The sequence below is a fragment of the Harpia harpyja genome, chromosome 1 (genome assembly GCF_026419915.1).
Source record: "Harpia harpyja isolate bHarHar1 chromosome 1, bHarHar1 primary haplotype, whole genome shotgun sequence".
In the NCBI taxonomy this organism is placed as follows: Eukaryota; Metazoa; Chordata; class Aves; order Accipitriformes; family Accipitridae; genus Harpia; species Harpia harpyja.
The window spans coordinates 27,728,334-27,743,707 of NC_068940.1; the positions used below are offsets into that span (position 1 = coordinate 27,728,334).

Genomic DNA, 15,374 nt, shown 5'->3' on the forward strand with positions numbered 1-15,374 from the left:
CACTTAGATTTTCTACTCTGCAAATCACATTGGACCAATTCAAACCATCTCTGGGGGCAATGGCAGTACTCTAAACCGCAGCTGATTATCTTGCTCCATGTGTTATTGCTACGCAATAAAGACATTGTTGATTTTAATGGCTAGCACACTTCTCAGTGCATTCAGGGGTTTTCAGTGCCATCAGTCAGGCCAAAGGGATGTGCCCATCTGCTTAGGCAGTCTGCTGTCAGTGTTCACTGTAACTTGCGGTGAAGGATCTTGACGTGGCAAGCTCTGAATCACGGAAGAAACCTTGCTCCTAATCTTAATTGTCAGAAGGTCTGTAATCACAGGAACCATGACACATGGTGTGGGAGGGGAAAACGGAGCTGACATGTCATGTGGCTGGGGTGAGATCCCATATTACCGTGCTGGGATTTCAGCTTCTGGAATCACAGATATCACAAATAAAATAAATTTAAGTTGACGGCCTGAGCTTCCCCGTTCATTCTGGTTCAGCCAGAGTCCTGTATTTATCAGGTCCTGCCTTCTCCTGGGGGCTTGATAGGTCTGGAAGCAATCCACACCAGCTGAGTAGGTAAGTTAGCAGTTATCTTCAGCATATGTTACTGAGCATCATTCTGATCAGGTACTTAACGTTAGTAGATTACGGAGAAGTCAGTGAACTTCTGTTTCTGTATTATCATTTTCTTGATGCACTCAACACTCAATTATCTGGGGTGATGGAGTGTTGGGATAGCTTGGTTAAAAATATGAATTATTCAGGATATGTGTAAAAGTAAGCTACAAGAATATACTGTGAGAATATGACTGAAAGGAAAAAGCAAAGTTCAATGACCCCCTGGTATATGAAGCACAAAGATCTTGAGCAAGCACTGATCCAAAAAGGTAGATGGACAACGCGGCATCACTGCCAACACAGAAATTCTGTTGTTGACTGGAGCTAGTTACTGTAGAGCCATCTTAGAGGGTCTCTGAATATGCTGCTTGTTTACCCACTAGACAACCTGCTGACAATATTTGAGATTTGACTCCCCTAATTTTGTCTGTTTTGGCAATTTTTAATGGCAGACAGAACGGTTGGCCAAATGTTACAGATATCTGCCCACGTCCTGAAAGTTTTTGCTATTTTGGAAAATTTTAGGGTGTAAATAGTCATGTCTTCTTCAGTGATGGAGGAAAGAAGCACCTGGGGGCAGTTATTGAACTTGCTCTCTTTTAACTTTAAGAGTAGTGATCTATTCAACTCTTGATTATCTCTGAATACGATTGCCAGTTGTAATTTTTTTTGCCTCAGAACTTCCCTCCTCTTCTACAAAAAGAAATTAGTGCTCTGCTTATGGACCCTATTTCTGTCTTCTTGCTGCTCCTGTAGACAACATTAAATGCATCTGGCCCAAATGCAGTGAGCAGGTTTTTGACCACATTCATCACCACGTAGAGATTCTGCTCATCTCCATGAGGAGATGCCATTGAAGGACCAGACTACCTTAGTGCTATGACCTGAGCATTCACCGTAGTTCAACAGTTCTACAGGTTGGGTCGCTCACAAAGAATTTATCAGCTGACAGTGAAGAGACAGCCCCCGTGTTATCCTCACCTTTCCTGCCAACCCTGTCAGTGCTCTGTAACTCTGTCACTATTCTCAATCAAGAGGAACATGATGACCCAGATGAGTTAACAACTGCTGCAAATCAGTGCTCTTCCCATCCAACAGCCCAGCTGGCTGCAGGATAGTAAATCTGAAAATGTGAAACAGAAGCCACCTCTCCCTCTCATGATGGCATGCTTTGGCCACCTCTTTTTCTCACGTAGAGAAAAAAGTAATGCTTGATGTTACTCAAGTGAAGATATATATGCACAAACAAATGAAGAAGGTAGAAAGGCTGCTTACCAGTAACTTATTCTTTAAGGCTTGTTGTTCTGCTACCTACTCTTCCTTCTTTTTCTCTCTGAGTCTGCATTCAAGTACTTTTGTGCTTGAGAGAAATGACTTGAGGTAATAGAGCACACACTGAGGATTATGTCTAAAGTAGACAGCTCTTCCATTGATTTCTTCTCCTGACCAAAGCAATCAGCAAGATCTTGAGTTTCACCCAACCACTTAGGTCATTAAAGGGCAGCATGTTGGTAGAACATTTTAATATTACCTTTGTAGTATTTCATAAAAAGAATAGTCTGCCTTAGCGGTCTGCTTTGAACATTATTAAATGACAAATAAAATCTCTTATTAAGAAAAAAAGTACACCTTGATTTACAGCTAGCATGCTGTTTATTTGAATCTCTGTAAGCTCTCAGTGTAACATAGAGTTTAAATCCTATCCAGAGTTGATTGTTAGAGTGTGCTTCTAATTAGACTTTGCTTTAGAGTTGATCTGCAAAGTGCAGCAGGGGAAGCATTCATCGTCCTTTGCTCTAGAGGACAGATGTAAATGGAATAGTTGTATTTGTAGTACGCAAGCTGCAGTGGGTCCAGATTGGCGAGGAAAAGCCTCCACTGCTTAGACTTAGAAACTTTTTCTGTGGTCCAACATTTACAGTTAGTAAAGGTATTTCTCCTTTCAATTCACCTCCTCAAATCAGTAAATGTTTGGTCTGATGTCTCAGTGTGAAAGTTTGCATTAGTCTATAATGTCTGTTTGCTTCACTTGGCCAATAAAAGGGCAAAACAGATTAAAGAAAAAATTGAAATCCCAATCAATCCCTTTGTTTCATCACATGGAGGAACACTGGGACGTTTGGTTTTGTAATTTGCCAGATGCCTTTGCTTACAATTCCTTGGATCTCCAACTATCTTGAAATACATTGTAGCCGTTTTCTTTATCCTAGAAATACAATGATAGATGCTATTGGAACATGTTAAATAAATAAAAACTTTGTTCTAAATGTCAAGCCACTTCATCAGTAGGCAGACCGTAGATGATTAAAATGTAATCTTACATCAGATGTAGCCCCAAAACAGAAGAAAATAAAATAAAATAAAATTTCATACAGATTAGAAGCCTTTCCAGCTGAGAAAGTATTGAAATGTTTGGATTGTTCTGCTCTGCTGGTAGACATAATGTTATCACTTTTTCCTCTTGCTGCCCTAAGCATTTGGTTATTAGATACTCTTAAAATAGTTCTTCTGAGATCACTTTCTTAAAAACATTTTACTTAATAAAAAGCTTATTAATCTAGAGCAGGTACTTTTAGTCTTCACGAGTAACAGCAAAAGGAAAATTCTTACAAAGGTAGTTTGGTTAGTGGGGTTTAATACAGCTCTGAATCCATTCCTATTATTGTTTGTTAGCAGACTTTTATTATAACTCTTGCTGCTAGTAGGATATGTGGCGAGAAATTATGACCTAAGAACAAAAATTAATCCTTTCACTTTTGCTTTTAAGGATTAATGGAAATAGCTATGATAATTCAGGGTTATCCTTTTGTTTTTCTGGTTTTTAATGAAAAGCCTTGTAATTACCTACTGCAAGCTTTTCTTATTATGTAATATTCTACGTAACTCAAAACCAGTGTGTGCTTGAGCTGTGCAATTTGGTCTTTAGCTTTCAGATAAGAGACCTGACTGAAAATATGCAAACCATATGCTACCGGTTGTTGCTTGTTTTGCAAGAAGATAAATTAATTACTTTCCTTTTGATTGTGCCACCCGTAAGGTTGGTTCTGTTCTTTTGTGTGTATCATCCTTTTTGCTAGTATCCTAAAATTGGAGAGAAATGCCTGCTGGTTTTGAAACCCATCCTTAGTTTTCTTCACTGGAGATGCTACTAGAGGAAAAATTTGAGCAGTTGTGTTGTGATTTTCCTTTCAAAGCTGTACATCTTTCCCAGATGGCAATGACAGAGTAGGAGAGCAGTAAGTTGATGTGAGATGGAGGTGCCTTCCCTGACCTCCTTTCTCCAACGCCAGACTAAGTTATTGCAAAACACCTCCATAGCATTTCCTCACCCATCTAAAATGGAATCATAGAATCGTTTAGGTTGGAAAAGATTTTTAAGATGATTGAGTCCAACCATTAACCTAACACTGCCCAGTCCACCGCTAAACCATGTCCCTAAGCATCATGTCTGTATGTCTTTTAAATCCCTCCAGGGATGGTGACTCCACCACTTCCCTGGGCAGCCTGTTCCAGTGCCCGATAACCCTTTCGGTGAAGAAATTTTTCCTAATATCCAACCTAAACTTCCCCTGGTGCAACTTGAGGCCGTTTCTTCTTGTCCTATCGCTTGTTACTTGAGAGAAGAGACCGACCCCCACGTCACTACAACCCCCCTTCAGGTAGTTGCAGAGAGCGATCAGGTCTCCCCTCAGCCTCCTTTTCTCCAGGCTGAACAGCCCCAGTTCCCTCAGCCGCTCCTCATCAGACTTGTGCTCCGGACCCTTCACCACCTTCGTTGCCCTTCTCTGGACACGCTCCAGCCCCTCCATGTCTTTCCCATAGTGAGGGGCCCAAAACCGAACACGGTCCTCGAGGTGTCACCTCACCAGTGCCCAGTACAGGGGGACGATCACCGCCCTGCTCCTGCTGGCCACGCTATTTCTGACACAGGCCAGGATGCCGTTGGCCTTCTTGGCCACCTGGGCACAGTGCTGGCTCATGTTCAGCTGGCTGTCGACCAGCACTTCTCCAGGTCTTTCTCTGCTGGGCAGCTTTCCAGCCACTCTTCCCTAAGGCTGTATCGTTGAGTGGGGTTGTTGTGCCCCAAATGCAGGACCCAGGTGGTAAAGACAGGGAGCACTTCCCATGAAGGTGGGATTTTTTTTCTTCTTACATACCCTAGGTAAAACAGCAAGGTCCACCTTCTATTTATGAAAAGACTAGGAGGCTGCTGAGGGGAGAGCCTGTTCTTTTATATCTCATCTGGCCCGCTCATATCAGGTGCCAATTGAAGAGGCTGAGTGAGGAAGGAGGAGAGGCACCCCTGCAAGGAGATCATCAGTGCCCAGCTGCGGAGAGGCGTGACAGGACCATCAGCCTCGTTAATGCAGCAGAAAACTATAATACACAGTGAGCCAGAGAGAATGAAAGAACTTAGAACTGAAATATATCTCAACCAGGGGGAAGGTAGAAAAAGGGATGAATTTTGGGGAACATGAACAGATAAAAACCAGCATTCACCAAAGAAAGGAGGACAGAAGTATTGGAGGCAGAGATAGATTTCAGTAGCAGACATACCAAGCCTTAAGGTGAAAGGGAAAGGGGATGATTATGAAAGTGAACTCTGGTTTCATTTCTGTTATGAAAAAACAAACAAATAACCTAAAAAAACCCCCCCAAAACTCAGAAAAGGAAGGGAAAAAAGCAAAGAGGACCAGGTCTTCAGGGAAAGCCTTTTGATGATCTCCCTTCCTGCAAAACCAGATCAGAGGAAAAAAAAAATAAACAGCAGTCCAAATGTTTGGAGAGAAATGGGTAAGCCATCATAATTGGGTTTTCTTTCCATACCATACCTGCTGGTTGGCAAAATCTGCTTAAAGAAAGCTAGGGGTTTTTGTTCTTGTGTATGTGGAATTCTGGATTCCGAGTTTTAAGTAACCATCGAAACTTCTGCATCTTTTAATAAATCCCTATAGCCCAAACCTCTAGCGATTCTGAGTGAATTAAGGTAGTCCTCTGTATTTTTGATCCTTGCCCCTTCCCCAATATACTCCTATGCAAGGTGTCTATCTGGTGAATATAGGTGACGGAAAATCCACTGAACTCCAGATGGGACTCTAACTGAGTAGGTACTAGATCAGAGTAGAGAATGGTTTCTGTCGCTAAGTTTGTCGCTGGCAAATTTGCATCAGCAAAATAATATAATGAATTGCAAAATATTATGCCATGTAAGAACATTTTACCTTGAAAATGAAGGAGATTTATTTGAAATAAACAACAGGCAATAAACCAAGGAATTTTGTAATACCATATTTAAAAACTGTTTTTCAGAAAAGAAATAATTGCATTTCAGAATTTATTAGAGTACAACAGTAAAATGTAATATCTAATGAGTGCATCCACTTTTACGATAATACTGAATTGTATTATAAAATCTATCAGCAAAATAAGAGAAGATTGGAAAGAATATCTGGCATACACAGTTTTAGTGTGTTTTGCAGTCCTTGCTCTTCCATACCCATAAAATCTTCAATTTAGCAAAAGGAAAAGAATGTAAAAGAAATCGTGGAGAGCTGAGGCATTGCAGAAGAAATAGTAGTCAAAATAGATTGGTAGCCAGCTATGCTATGACTGACTAGCATTTTAAGCATGTGTCCTAGATAATTATGAAGTACAGAGGAAAAATATCTATTAATAAACAATGATTTCTGCCACTTTTATACTAGGATTTAACATTTTACAGTTCAGTTCCTGAGGGTGGATATAACTATGATGACTACAAGTTACATATTACTTTTAAGATGTTTAACTCTGTAGGAGAATTTTACTCTATGATTAAGATTTGTCGTTAAATATTCATGAGCAGTGATGCCTTGGTCAACCTAATGCAAGATCTATACTATTTTCCAACAGCTGCAGAGGGCTGCACTGAATTAATATATTTAATGAATATACGGGGATTACAAAATGCAAATCAGAAATGGACTTCATTATGTCAGTAAAGTGAAGAAAACAAAAACAGACTGGCGCATTTGGAGCTTAAATTCTTTCCATTATTTTAAGCTTCCCTTTTGGACAGCATTTCTTGCTGGAGGTTGAACATTATTAAAAAAAATTCAAAGGCATCTTCCTAGAATTTAATGCCAGTAAGTATTTAGCTGAATACAAATATTTGGAAGAAATGTGTCTTTAAAGGCCAGCGGTATGAGGGTGTGATTCATTCATCTAGTGAGGTCAATGAACAAGCGCCAGACAGATGTTGTTCAGCATTAGACCAGTTTGTAGGCTTCCAAGATTTTGACTATATTATACGTGCGTATATCTGTACGTGTCTTATTTTGTGTATATGTATAATCTGATCTGTGTCTAGATCTGACAAACTCCTAATTTTAGTTTTCACATTTCTGGGGCTAATTTCACTTTTGACTGGGGTTTCTGAATGCATCACGCTTGAGATGCGAGCGGTCACTTCTCGCAGGGCCAGTCAGTGGAAATCACAGCTCTTTCTTGCTGAGAGTAGGCTTTGGACCTTATAATCCTTAAGGTTAATTGCTGTTATCTCCAGACAGACAGACAGATCATCCCCTGTCATTTGGTTCACTCTGGAAACAGCAGCATCCACTAACTAGGTAAATGAAGTCATATTAGTCTACTTCAGAGGATGTGGGGTTTTAAAGAGTAAAGAGCACAAGCCAACTTTCTTGCTCCAAAGCTCGGGAAGTGAGAAGAGGCCAGGACTGCCTCAGGTGCTCTCACAGAGCTTTCTCAGGCTCCTGTTTCCCATTGCTCTCCCCAGAGAAAGTGTCTGTACAGTTCCTCTCATCCTTTTACCTACTCAGTCTACATCTGCATCACTAAATTAAAAAGGCCCAGGAAATAAGCTTACGCACGACACCCTTGGTCATCCGTACTGCTCACTTCCCAGCCTGGTTTTGGACCACCCCAGCTACTGCTTTCCCAGTGAAACCCTGGGTGTGACTCAGGGAGTTTGCCGTATCCACTGTTAGCGAGAGGCAGCACTGGTGGGGATGCACCATTTGGCTCCTCCTGCCCTCCAGAGTGCCCCATCCCATTCCCAGTAAGCTTTGCACTCCTGAACCCCCCGGTCTGTCCTCATGCGTGCAGCACACCCTTGCTTTCATGCGACGAGATTGCCATTCTGCAGGCTGCAGCGTCGGCCTGTGCTGCCTGGCAGAGCCGCAGCCGGTTCCTACAGGAGCAGCCAGCACTGTCGGACAGCATCAACGTGCCGCCGGCCTGGCAGCGACTGTGGACTTGGTCTCTTTGGTTTCCGAGTTCCCTGGGTGGGTGGAAAGGGAAAATAATCGAAAGGGAAGCGTTGTCTCTTCCTAGTAAGTGCCTTCTCATTAAGAACAGAGAGACCATGCTCCCTGGAAAATGTAGGTTTGTCTCCAACCTTTAGGAAAACAATTAGATTATTTCAGATTGAAGCACTATCTTGACTTCACACGGTTCAGTCATCTTTTTTGCAATAACTTAGGAGAGTCTGTGGGGAAACGTCCTTGCAGGACAGTCATGCTGCTTTATGAAGAAAGCCGTAGAGATTCCCAGGCTTTGTGCTGAGTAAGCAAACTTCAGAAATAGCACACTACAGTGTGTTTGCCCAGCGGCAGCACTAACTGGCCAGGCAGTGCTTTCAGCACATGGGTTTGTGTATCTGTGTAGCGCTGCTCCATGTTGTACGCTGGAGATCTTTGTCACGTCACACTGACAAACTCGTTTTCTTGCTTTCCTGATTCCATTGGTTCCATTTAATTTGGGAAAGTCTAGTCAGCCTGACACATCCATAAATTGAATATATAAAAACCTATAAAGGTCGTATGCAATAGTCATGATGCATTATTACAGGTTGACATTCTCATGTTGTTCCATACCTGCTCTGTCCTGTCACATGCCAGAATCCTTACACTTCTTGTGGTGACCTAATAATTCACAAATAAGATGTGTTTACTCTTCCAGAACTATTTGCAAATTCAGCAGAAAAAAGAGAGTCATTTCATTTGCTGCATTAAAAACCTTTATGGGAAGGCCTCCATGTCAACAAATAGCAGTTCACAGCACGATATTTGAAAACGTATGAACTAATTTTTCCTAGATGGGAATCTTCTTTTTCCTTTGAAGCTTTGAAGTGATTCAGATCACTTTTCCCAAAGAGAAAATGAAATAAATAAAGTCTGACATGATAATCCTTCCATATCCACAGAATTCCCTGAGGTAGCTCTGAGATTATTATATTTCATGCAAATGAAAACAGTTTTTGCAAGTTTCAACAGCAGGTCACATTTTCATCAGTTCAGAATCAGTAAAGTATATGTATAGGTGTTTGCAGATGTATGTATTGTTTCTCAGTTTTGAATCCATGAAATATGAGTACTAGTTTTTATTTATACATGTATTATGGTTATCAGGGCAACTTTAAAATAATGTCTCTTGATAGATTGACATGGATTTTTCAAGAACCCTAAAAACATTATGAATGCATTTCATATGATTTTTATTCTTGCGGTTCATGAAGATTTTATTTGTAATTCATTGTTCTCCAGACCTTGAGTGCTTCTAGTAGTGTTTTTGGCTCTGCAGTGAGATCCTATTGTGCCAACGTAGAGACCTTTTTATATCAGTGGGCCTCCAGCGAGGAGCAGCATCATCAGGCCTCATTGCAAGGCAGGGCCTCCGTGTTTAGTGGTTGTACGGGGTGGTTTTGTGGGTGGATCAAATTGATGTTGAGTGTTTGCACAATAAGCAGAATCTTTTTACATCAGTTGAGACATCTTTGATATAATTTCAAAGAGAAAGCAGGGTTATAGGCTACAAAAAGTCAAATGCATAGTTGGAAAATTTTACTTTTCCTATGCTGTTTCAGGTGGATTGTTTTTCTTAATGTCCACCTTTAGAGGATATTGCTTTAAGACCTAACCTTAGTGTGGTGGACAAGTAGCCCAAGTTACACTCAGTTCCTTCCATGAGTATAAGAACAATCTGAAAGGATTTTGCATAGAGAGGGAAGAAAGTACATGAGAGATTAAGAGAAATAATGGCTAGGTGTGGTATGGATATAAATTGAAGTTGGATAATGTGGGACAGTGGGTTCTTTTTTTTTTTAGTTAGCCTGGTATTCCTAAAAACATTTTATTTCTAGCATGCTTTAGTTAAATAAATACAAGTTTCTTCCATAGAGCTGAAAACATTGATGTGTATTGAGATGAATGAAACATAATTGGGCATTACAATAAGCAAAAAGACTTTGCATGCAAGTATCTCTGGATATATCTTTAATATTTGATGCCTGCCAAAACTAACCTGTCTAGAATGTGATACTATATCATTTTTTGATTTTTAGCCACATATTTTTGTCATCTTAGCATTAATGCTTGTAATTAAATCGTGTATATCATTCTACCCTGTTACCTATCAGCAAACATGCACATTTCTAGAGAAAAAAAGATTAACAAAGTTAAAAAATAAGATCTTTTTTCAGCTTTCACCAATTTTGGTGTTTAGCGTGTAAATGTGTAACAGTATTATATGTTATATTTAAAGAATGAGAGCTCATGAGCAGCTAAGAATTATTTCTACAAAACTGTAAACTCTAATAATGAAGTTTAAAGGTTCGTGAAGCCTTTAAAGCAAAATCCCTATTGTAATGGAAGTTTTACACACATGTGGAATGAAGATTTGGGGTTCTAACAGGGAAAATGTTACGAATAGTTTAGCTATTTGTATATTGTCAACCCAATTTTACCTTTATAGCTCTCACAAGCCCTGTCAAACTACTTCATTCCCCCCCCCCTTTTTTTTTTAAGACGCAAACGCACTGGTACTATGTAACTTCTGAGAGCTCAGGATACCAACAAGCTCTCCTCAAAAGTGTTTGGTTGCTGTCTTCCAGCAAAACACCTGTGCAGATCTGAGTGTGGGGAAAACGTGGTGAGTTACAGACTTATCCTAAGGAATGCTTAATGCGGTAATGGGTGAACGTTAACAGGGAGGAGTGAGAGAGCTCTCGTATCTGCTCAGCTTCAGGTATCCTGGGCAGCCGATGACCACCGCTGCCAAAAAACCTGCCCTGGAGACTCTCAGCACAGCAGATAGAGGGGGAAGCAGCACAAGAGGCCACGTAAGCTGGGAGCTGGAGAAGAGCTGTCTGACCGAGTTTGGCTTGCTGCGTGGAAGTGCCACCTTGCTTGCCTTTCTAGTTCCCCTCAAAAGTTGTGACAGGTTTGAGATGTTCCTGCAAAATGCTTAGATTCAATTACAGCAGCTTTTTTCAATACGATAGTGCTGTCAAGATATGTTCACCTATTGAATTTCTTTGGAGTGTTTCCTCACAATATATGTTTTTAGAATAGTTTTGTTTGTTTCTTTGTTTTCCCACTTTATTATAAAATTTGGGAATGAAAACAAAAATTTTGCTTGTTTCTCAGGGATACCACTGTTCTTAATGATTCCTTACACAAGGGGGGCTCTTCTCCACAAATCTGTGTATCAAATTTGTCTTTCCTTTAAGAACTCATCAGGTTGTCAATCTTTCTTAAGGTCATGGACTCTCCTCAGTTTTAGTAATCCTTATGGGAAATGGGCCCCATATTTATTATCTTTGGTATCCAATCTTGCGATCTGTTCTTTTTTAGATTATTTTTTTAATATATTCTCTAATTTCTCCTACATCACCGCCAGTTTCTTTCATCAGCTTTTAGTCATTAAAAAAAAAAAGAAAAAAAACATGAAAAAAGAAAAAAATATACTGTAATACTATCAAAAGCTTTAAGCGAGTTAGGGCTGAAATGCAGTTATCTTACCATCAAACGCTCTTGTGTAGAGTTCTCTTTCTTTTCATTACAGCCTCTGCGCAGATTCTTAGTCACACTCGGTTGCCATCTGTTATTCTGCTAATCTGGAGTAACGGCATGGTGGCAAGGCAGAAGCAGAGATAACACAACAGATAAAGCAATTACATTGTAAGACTCCACTATGCCCATATGTGGAGAAGAAAAACTCTGTGGTGCTTTTGCCGGTAGAATACCGTGAGCTGGGCCAGGGCTGCCCGGCAGAGTCCTGTGCGGTAGCGCCCAGAGCAGCGTCTGTCTGGCCATGTTCACGTAGCGCATAATCCTGCCTGGGCACGAGCTGGCCTGCTCAGGCGTCGTGGGGCCAGTTCTCTGCAAGGATAGTAAAAGGTGTGTTTTTCTAAATCTAATGCCGGGAGCTAAATCCAACTTCCATGTTAATATGAGTGCCTGTATCACAAGAAGGTGATAAATCATCTTTTCTTCTGTTATTTTCAGAGCCAAATTTTGTGTCATCTTATGACATTGGGAACTTTACCTACTTCTTCTTCCGGGAGAATGCGGTGGAACATGACTGTGGGAAAACAGTCTTCTCTCGTGCTGCTCGGGTGTGCAAAAATGACATTGGTGGCAAGTTCGTGCTGGAGGATACCTGGACTACCTTCATGAAAGCTCGGCTGAACTGCTCTCGCCCTGGAGAAATTCCATTTTACTATAATGAACTACAGAGCACTTTCTTCCTGCCAGAATTGGACTTAATCTATGGGATTTTTACCACTAATGTGTAAGTAAATTCCATTATATATTTTATTTTCTTGCTATTTATGACAGTAAAAACTAAAGCTTCTCAGCTGCTCTCTTCTGCATATACCAAGTAAACATCATAAATTCAAACTAGTTTTGCCCAATCCACTGTCCTCTTGTGAACGTGTCAGTTCCAAATACTTCCCACATGAATTGTTGAAGGCATATGAAAAAAGGAAGAATTCTTAGTATTTCCTGACATCAAGGAGCCAGTTGTGTTTAAGACTATTTAGTCATCTTTTTCATACATTCTTATAAAGACATTATTTTTTATTTTCCACACTATTGTAATACATAATTGCATTATGTGTTTATGAAATACATATTTTGTAATTGTAATGTAACATAATCATGAATTTGACATGATGTAATTTGACCATGTCAGGAAGAGCTCACCTTACACAAAAGAGCACAAGAGGTGCTCTTACATATTGTAAATTAGTCCTAACATATACTCATGTCAGTCTGAGGGTCAAACCAAGAATTTAATCTGATTTTAACTGAACCTGTTATATCAACAAGGTAAAATTAAAAAATGTACAGTTTGGTCTTAAAAATTAAAATTTGTTAAATATTAAAACATTAGATGGATGTGAAAGCTCCCTAGACTCTGGGTTTGATATCAAGAGTTGCTTACCTCTTAGGAAAAAAGAGACATTTATCTCAGAAATGTCCTTTGTTACTTTAAGCATGATAACTGGAGTTCATATGTTGCTCGGTGAGAGCAGCCTATGGGTTAAGGCTGTACAGCCCAGCCTTTAGACCCCTGCAACAGAGTTTCAGATTTTGTTTTCTGATTCTATTACCTGCTTGCAGTGTCTTGCTATGTAAGTCACTTTTGCCTAGAATTTTAAAAGGTACTTGGGCACCTAAACTGTAGATCAGTGCCCCTTGCTACTGCTGTAAACACCTGGATACCTACCTTGTATAAATATCTGTTAACCAGTTGGAAACAGTCACAAATTAATGCCAACAAATTATGATCCCTAAGTATTTTAGACAGTGGGCATGAATTTGTGCTTAAGCTAGTTTTCATGCTTGTGGTACAGTCCCTTATTAACACATCTGGGCATCCTCCAGACTCAGGCTCGCCCCTGGTCCGGCAGCTTTTAAGAGTTCTTAAGCATGACTAGTGAGGGGCTGTTTGCAGCAGGCTGTGACGATTCCTGACTTGTGGTGTTGGATGATGAGCTTAACCCTGTTTCTGCAATGGAGTAACGTAATGAATCTAAATGCTGCTTTTTTAAAGAGAATAGTAGAGACTTTGGGCCTAGTGGGGATGAGAAAATTTGATGCTCTTTTCATCAGTACTTTTAATGTCATTGGTCCGTTTTTTTAGCTAGTTGGAAGTTTAGAAAACAGGTATTTCTCAGGTGGCATGCTCATACACTGTTCAACATGATCTTTCATGAGAAGTCAAAACAGCCTTGACACACTCCTGCCACGGAAAGCCTGACCAGAGGAATTCTGCTCGGGAAAATCCACAGGGCTTTGCCCACGGAAGGGGAACAATGTTCTTCTCTCAGAAGGGCTGTCCTGACAATTTGGGGATTTTGGAGTTTCCTTTGCTACAAATTCCACAGTTTCTGAGGCTGAGTAAGGATATCAGGGCTGCCATCAGCACACCCTGGCTCTTCTGAAAATAGGCTTGCTGATGTAAGACTACCTTTGCCACATGAAAGTAGACAGTATTTAAAACCTTGCCTCTGCTTGCTTTTTCCCCAGTGGCTCAGCATTCTGCCTTGTCCAGCAGAGATGGACGATCCAAAGAGGAATTAATTACAACTGTTTGGGGCTGGGGTTTTTTTGATAGCTCCCTTTAAATTATATTTGTTTCTGCTATCAAATATTTTTGGACATTGTTGTGATGTGGCAGAGTTAGGTTTACTTCCCCATGCTGAATACCTGTTCACAGATATGTGGGCAACCCGTCTGATCCACCTTTCATTCCTGCAACTTCACGGTGGAGAAGCGCCAGGGTTTCCCATGAGGGGGAGCAACATATGCCTTTCTGTTGGTGTAACAGCATCAGATATTACTGAACGACATTCACCATTCTTCAATCTCAATATCTTCAGAATTGCAATGATTTTATTGTACCCTAATGTTTCTTTTAATATACTGTGAATATACTTTAATATACTTGTGGGGAAAAAACAAGCATTTCTGTCAATAACGATTGAGTAATGGCAAAACCTGCACCCTTTATGTGTGGCTGACTATTAAGTCCACTATAGCCACTGCTTCATTATGAAGCTGATTTTGTTTCTTTCAGACTATCCAAAAATCTATAAGCATGTGTCTAATGTCCTTTAAGGACTTCAAGAAATTCAAGAAGACATTGGTATGGTTAATAATATTAGTGAGGTGCATTTTAGTGATAGTTTATATAGGCAAGGAACTATCAAGACCAATAATAATTGATTCTGTAGAAATTGTTAGCATGAAACTTCAAGTTGTGGGGTTTCTTGGAAATAAGAGTGACAAGCATAAGAAAGCAAATTGCTCTTTTGTCCTGCTATTAAATCCATATAACCTAACTCTTTTTTTCAGTTGTTGGTAGATTTGCTCCCTGGGGTTATATTTTCTTTCCATCATTTTGGAGTTTCTGTAGTAGGCTTTCTTAAGTCTTGTGTAAATTACACGCTAAGTTTAAAAAAAGAAAAGAAAAAAAAAATTCTGTGTGGATTGTCAGCAGTTTTACCTGCAATGGAAATTTGTGCAACTGCCACCTTCATTATCTATCCCTTTATCTCAAATTGTGGAAAAGAACAGTGCAGTTTTCCATATTATGAGCTCTCGTAGTCACTGGATTATGTTCTTTACACTGTGCAGAATTACTTTATTGTCACATATATCACATTTTCAAGACAAGAACAGGAAATTGTGTATTTTGCCTGGCTGCTGTTTATTTCTGTTTGTTCCTCTAACAGGATATCTTGTAAAGTATGTAGTCCAAGTTGTTTTCTCTTGATGGATTTCTGGAACTTGCATTCTTATTGCTGTACAACATCTCTTGGAAGACAGGATTTTTGTGGAGGTGTCTTACCCAGGGTTCTACAGGGTCTAGAGACACACCATACATTGAAAATCCTTACTTCTGTCATGCTGCCATTGGTTGTATAGAAGAAATGTTAATGAGCCCTGAGAATAATCTCATCCTG

The 15,374-nt window shown here is 40.1% G+C and overlaps 1 protein-coding gene across 1 annotated transcript in view; it reads left to right on the plus strand.

Annotated features, from left to right (window-relative positions):
• SEMA5A (semaphorin 5A) overlaps positions 1–15,374 on the plus strand; it is a 345,161-nt gene that overhangs the window by 199,015 nt on the left and 130,772 nt on the right. Inside the window, exon 9 of the mRNA XM_052781946.1 lies at positions 11,905–12,190. Coding sequence (XP_052637906.1) covers positions 11,905–12,190 — 286 coding nt within the window. The remainder of the gene's footprint in view (positions 1–11,904; positions 12,191–15,374) is intronic.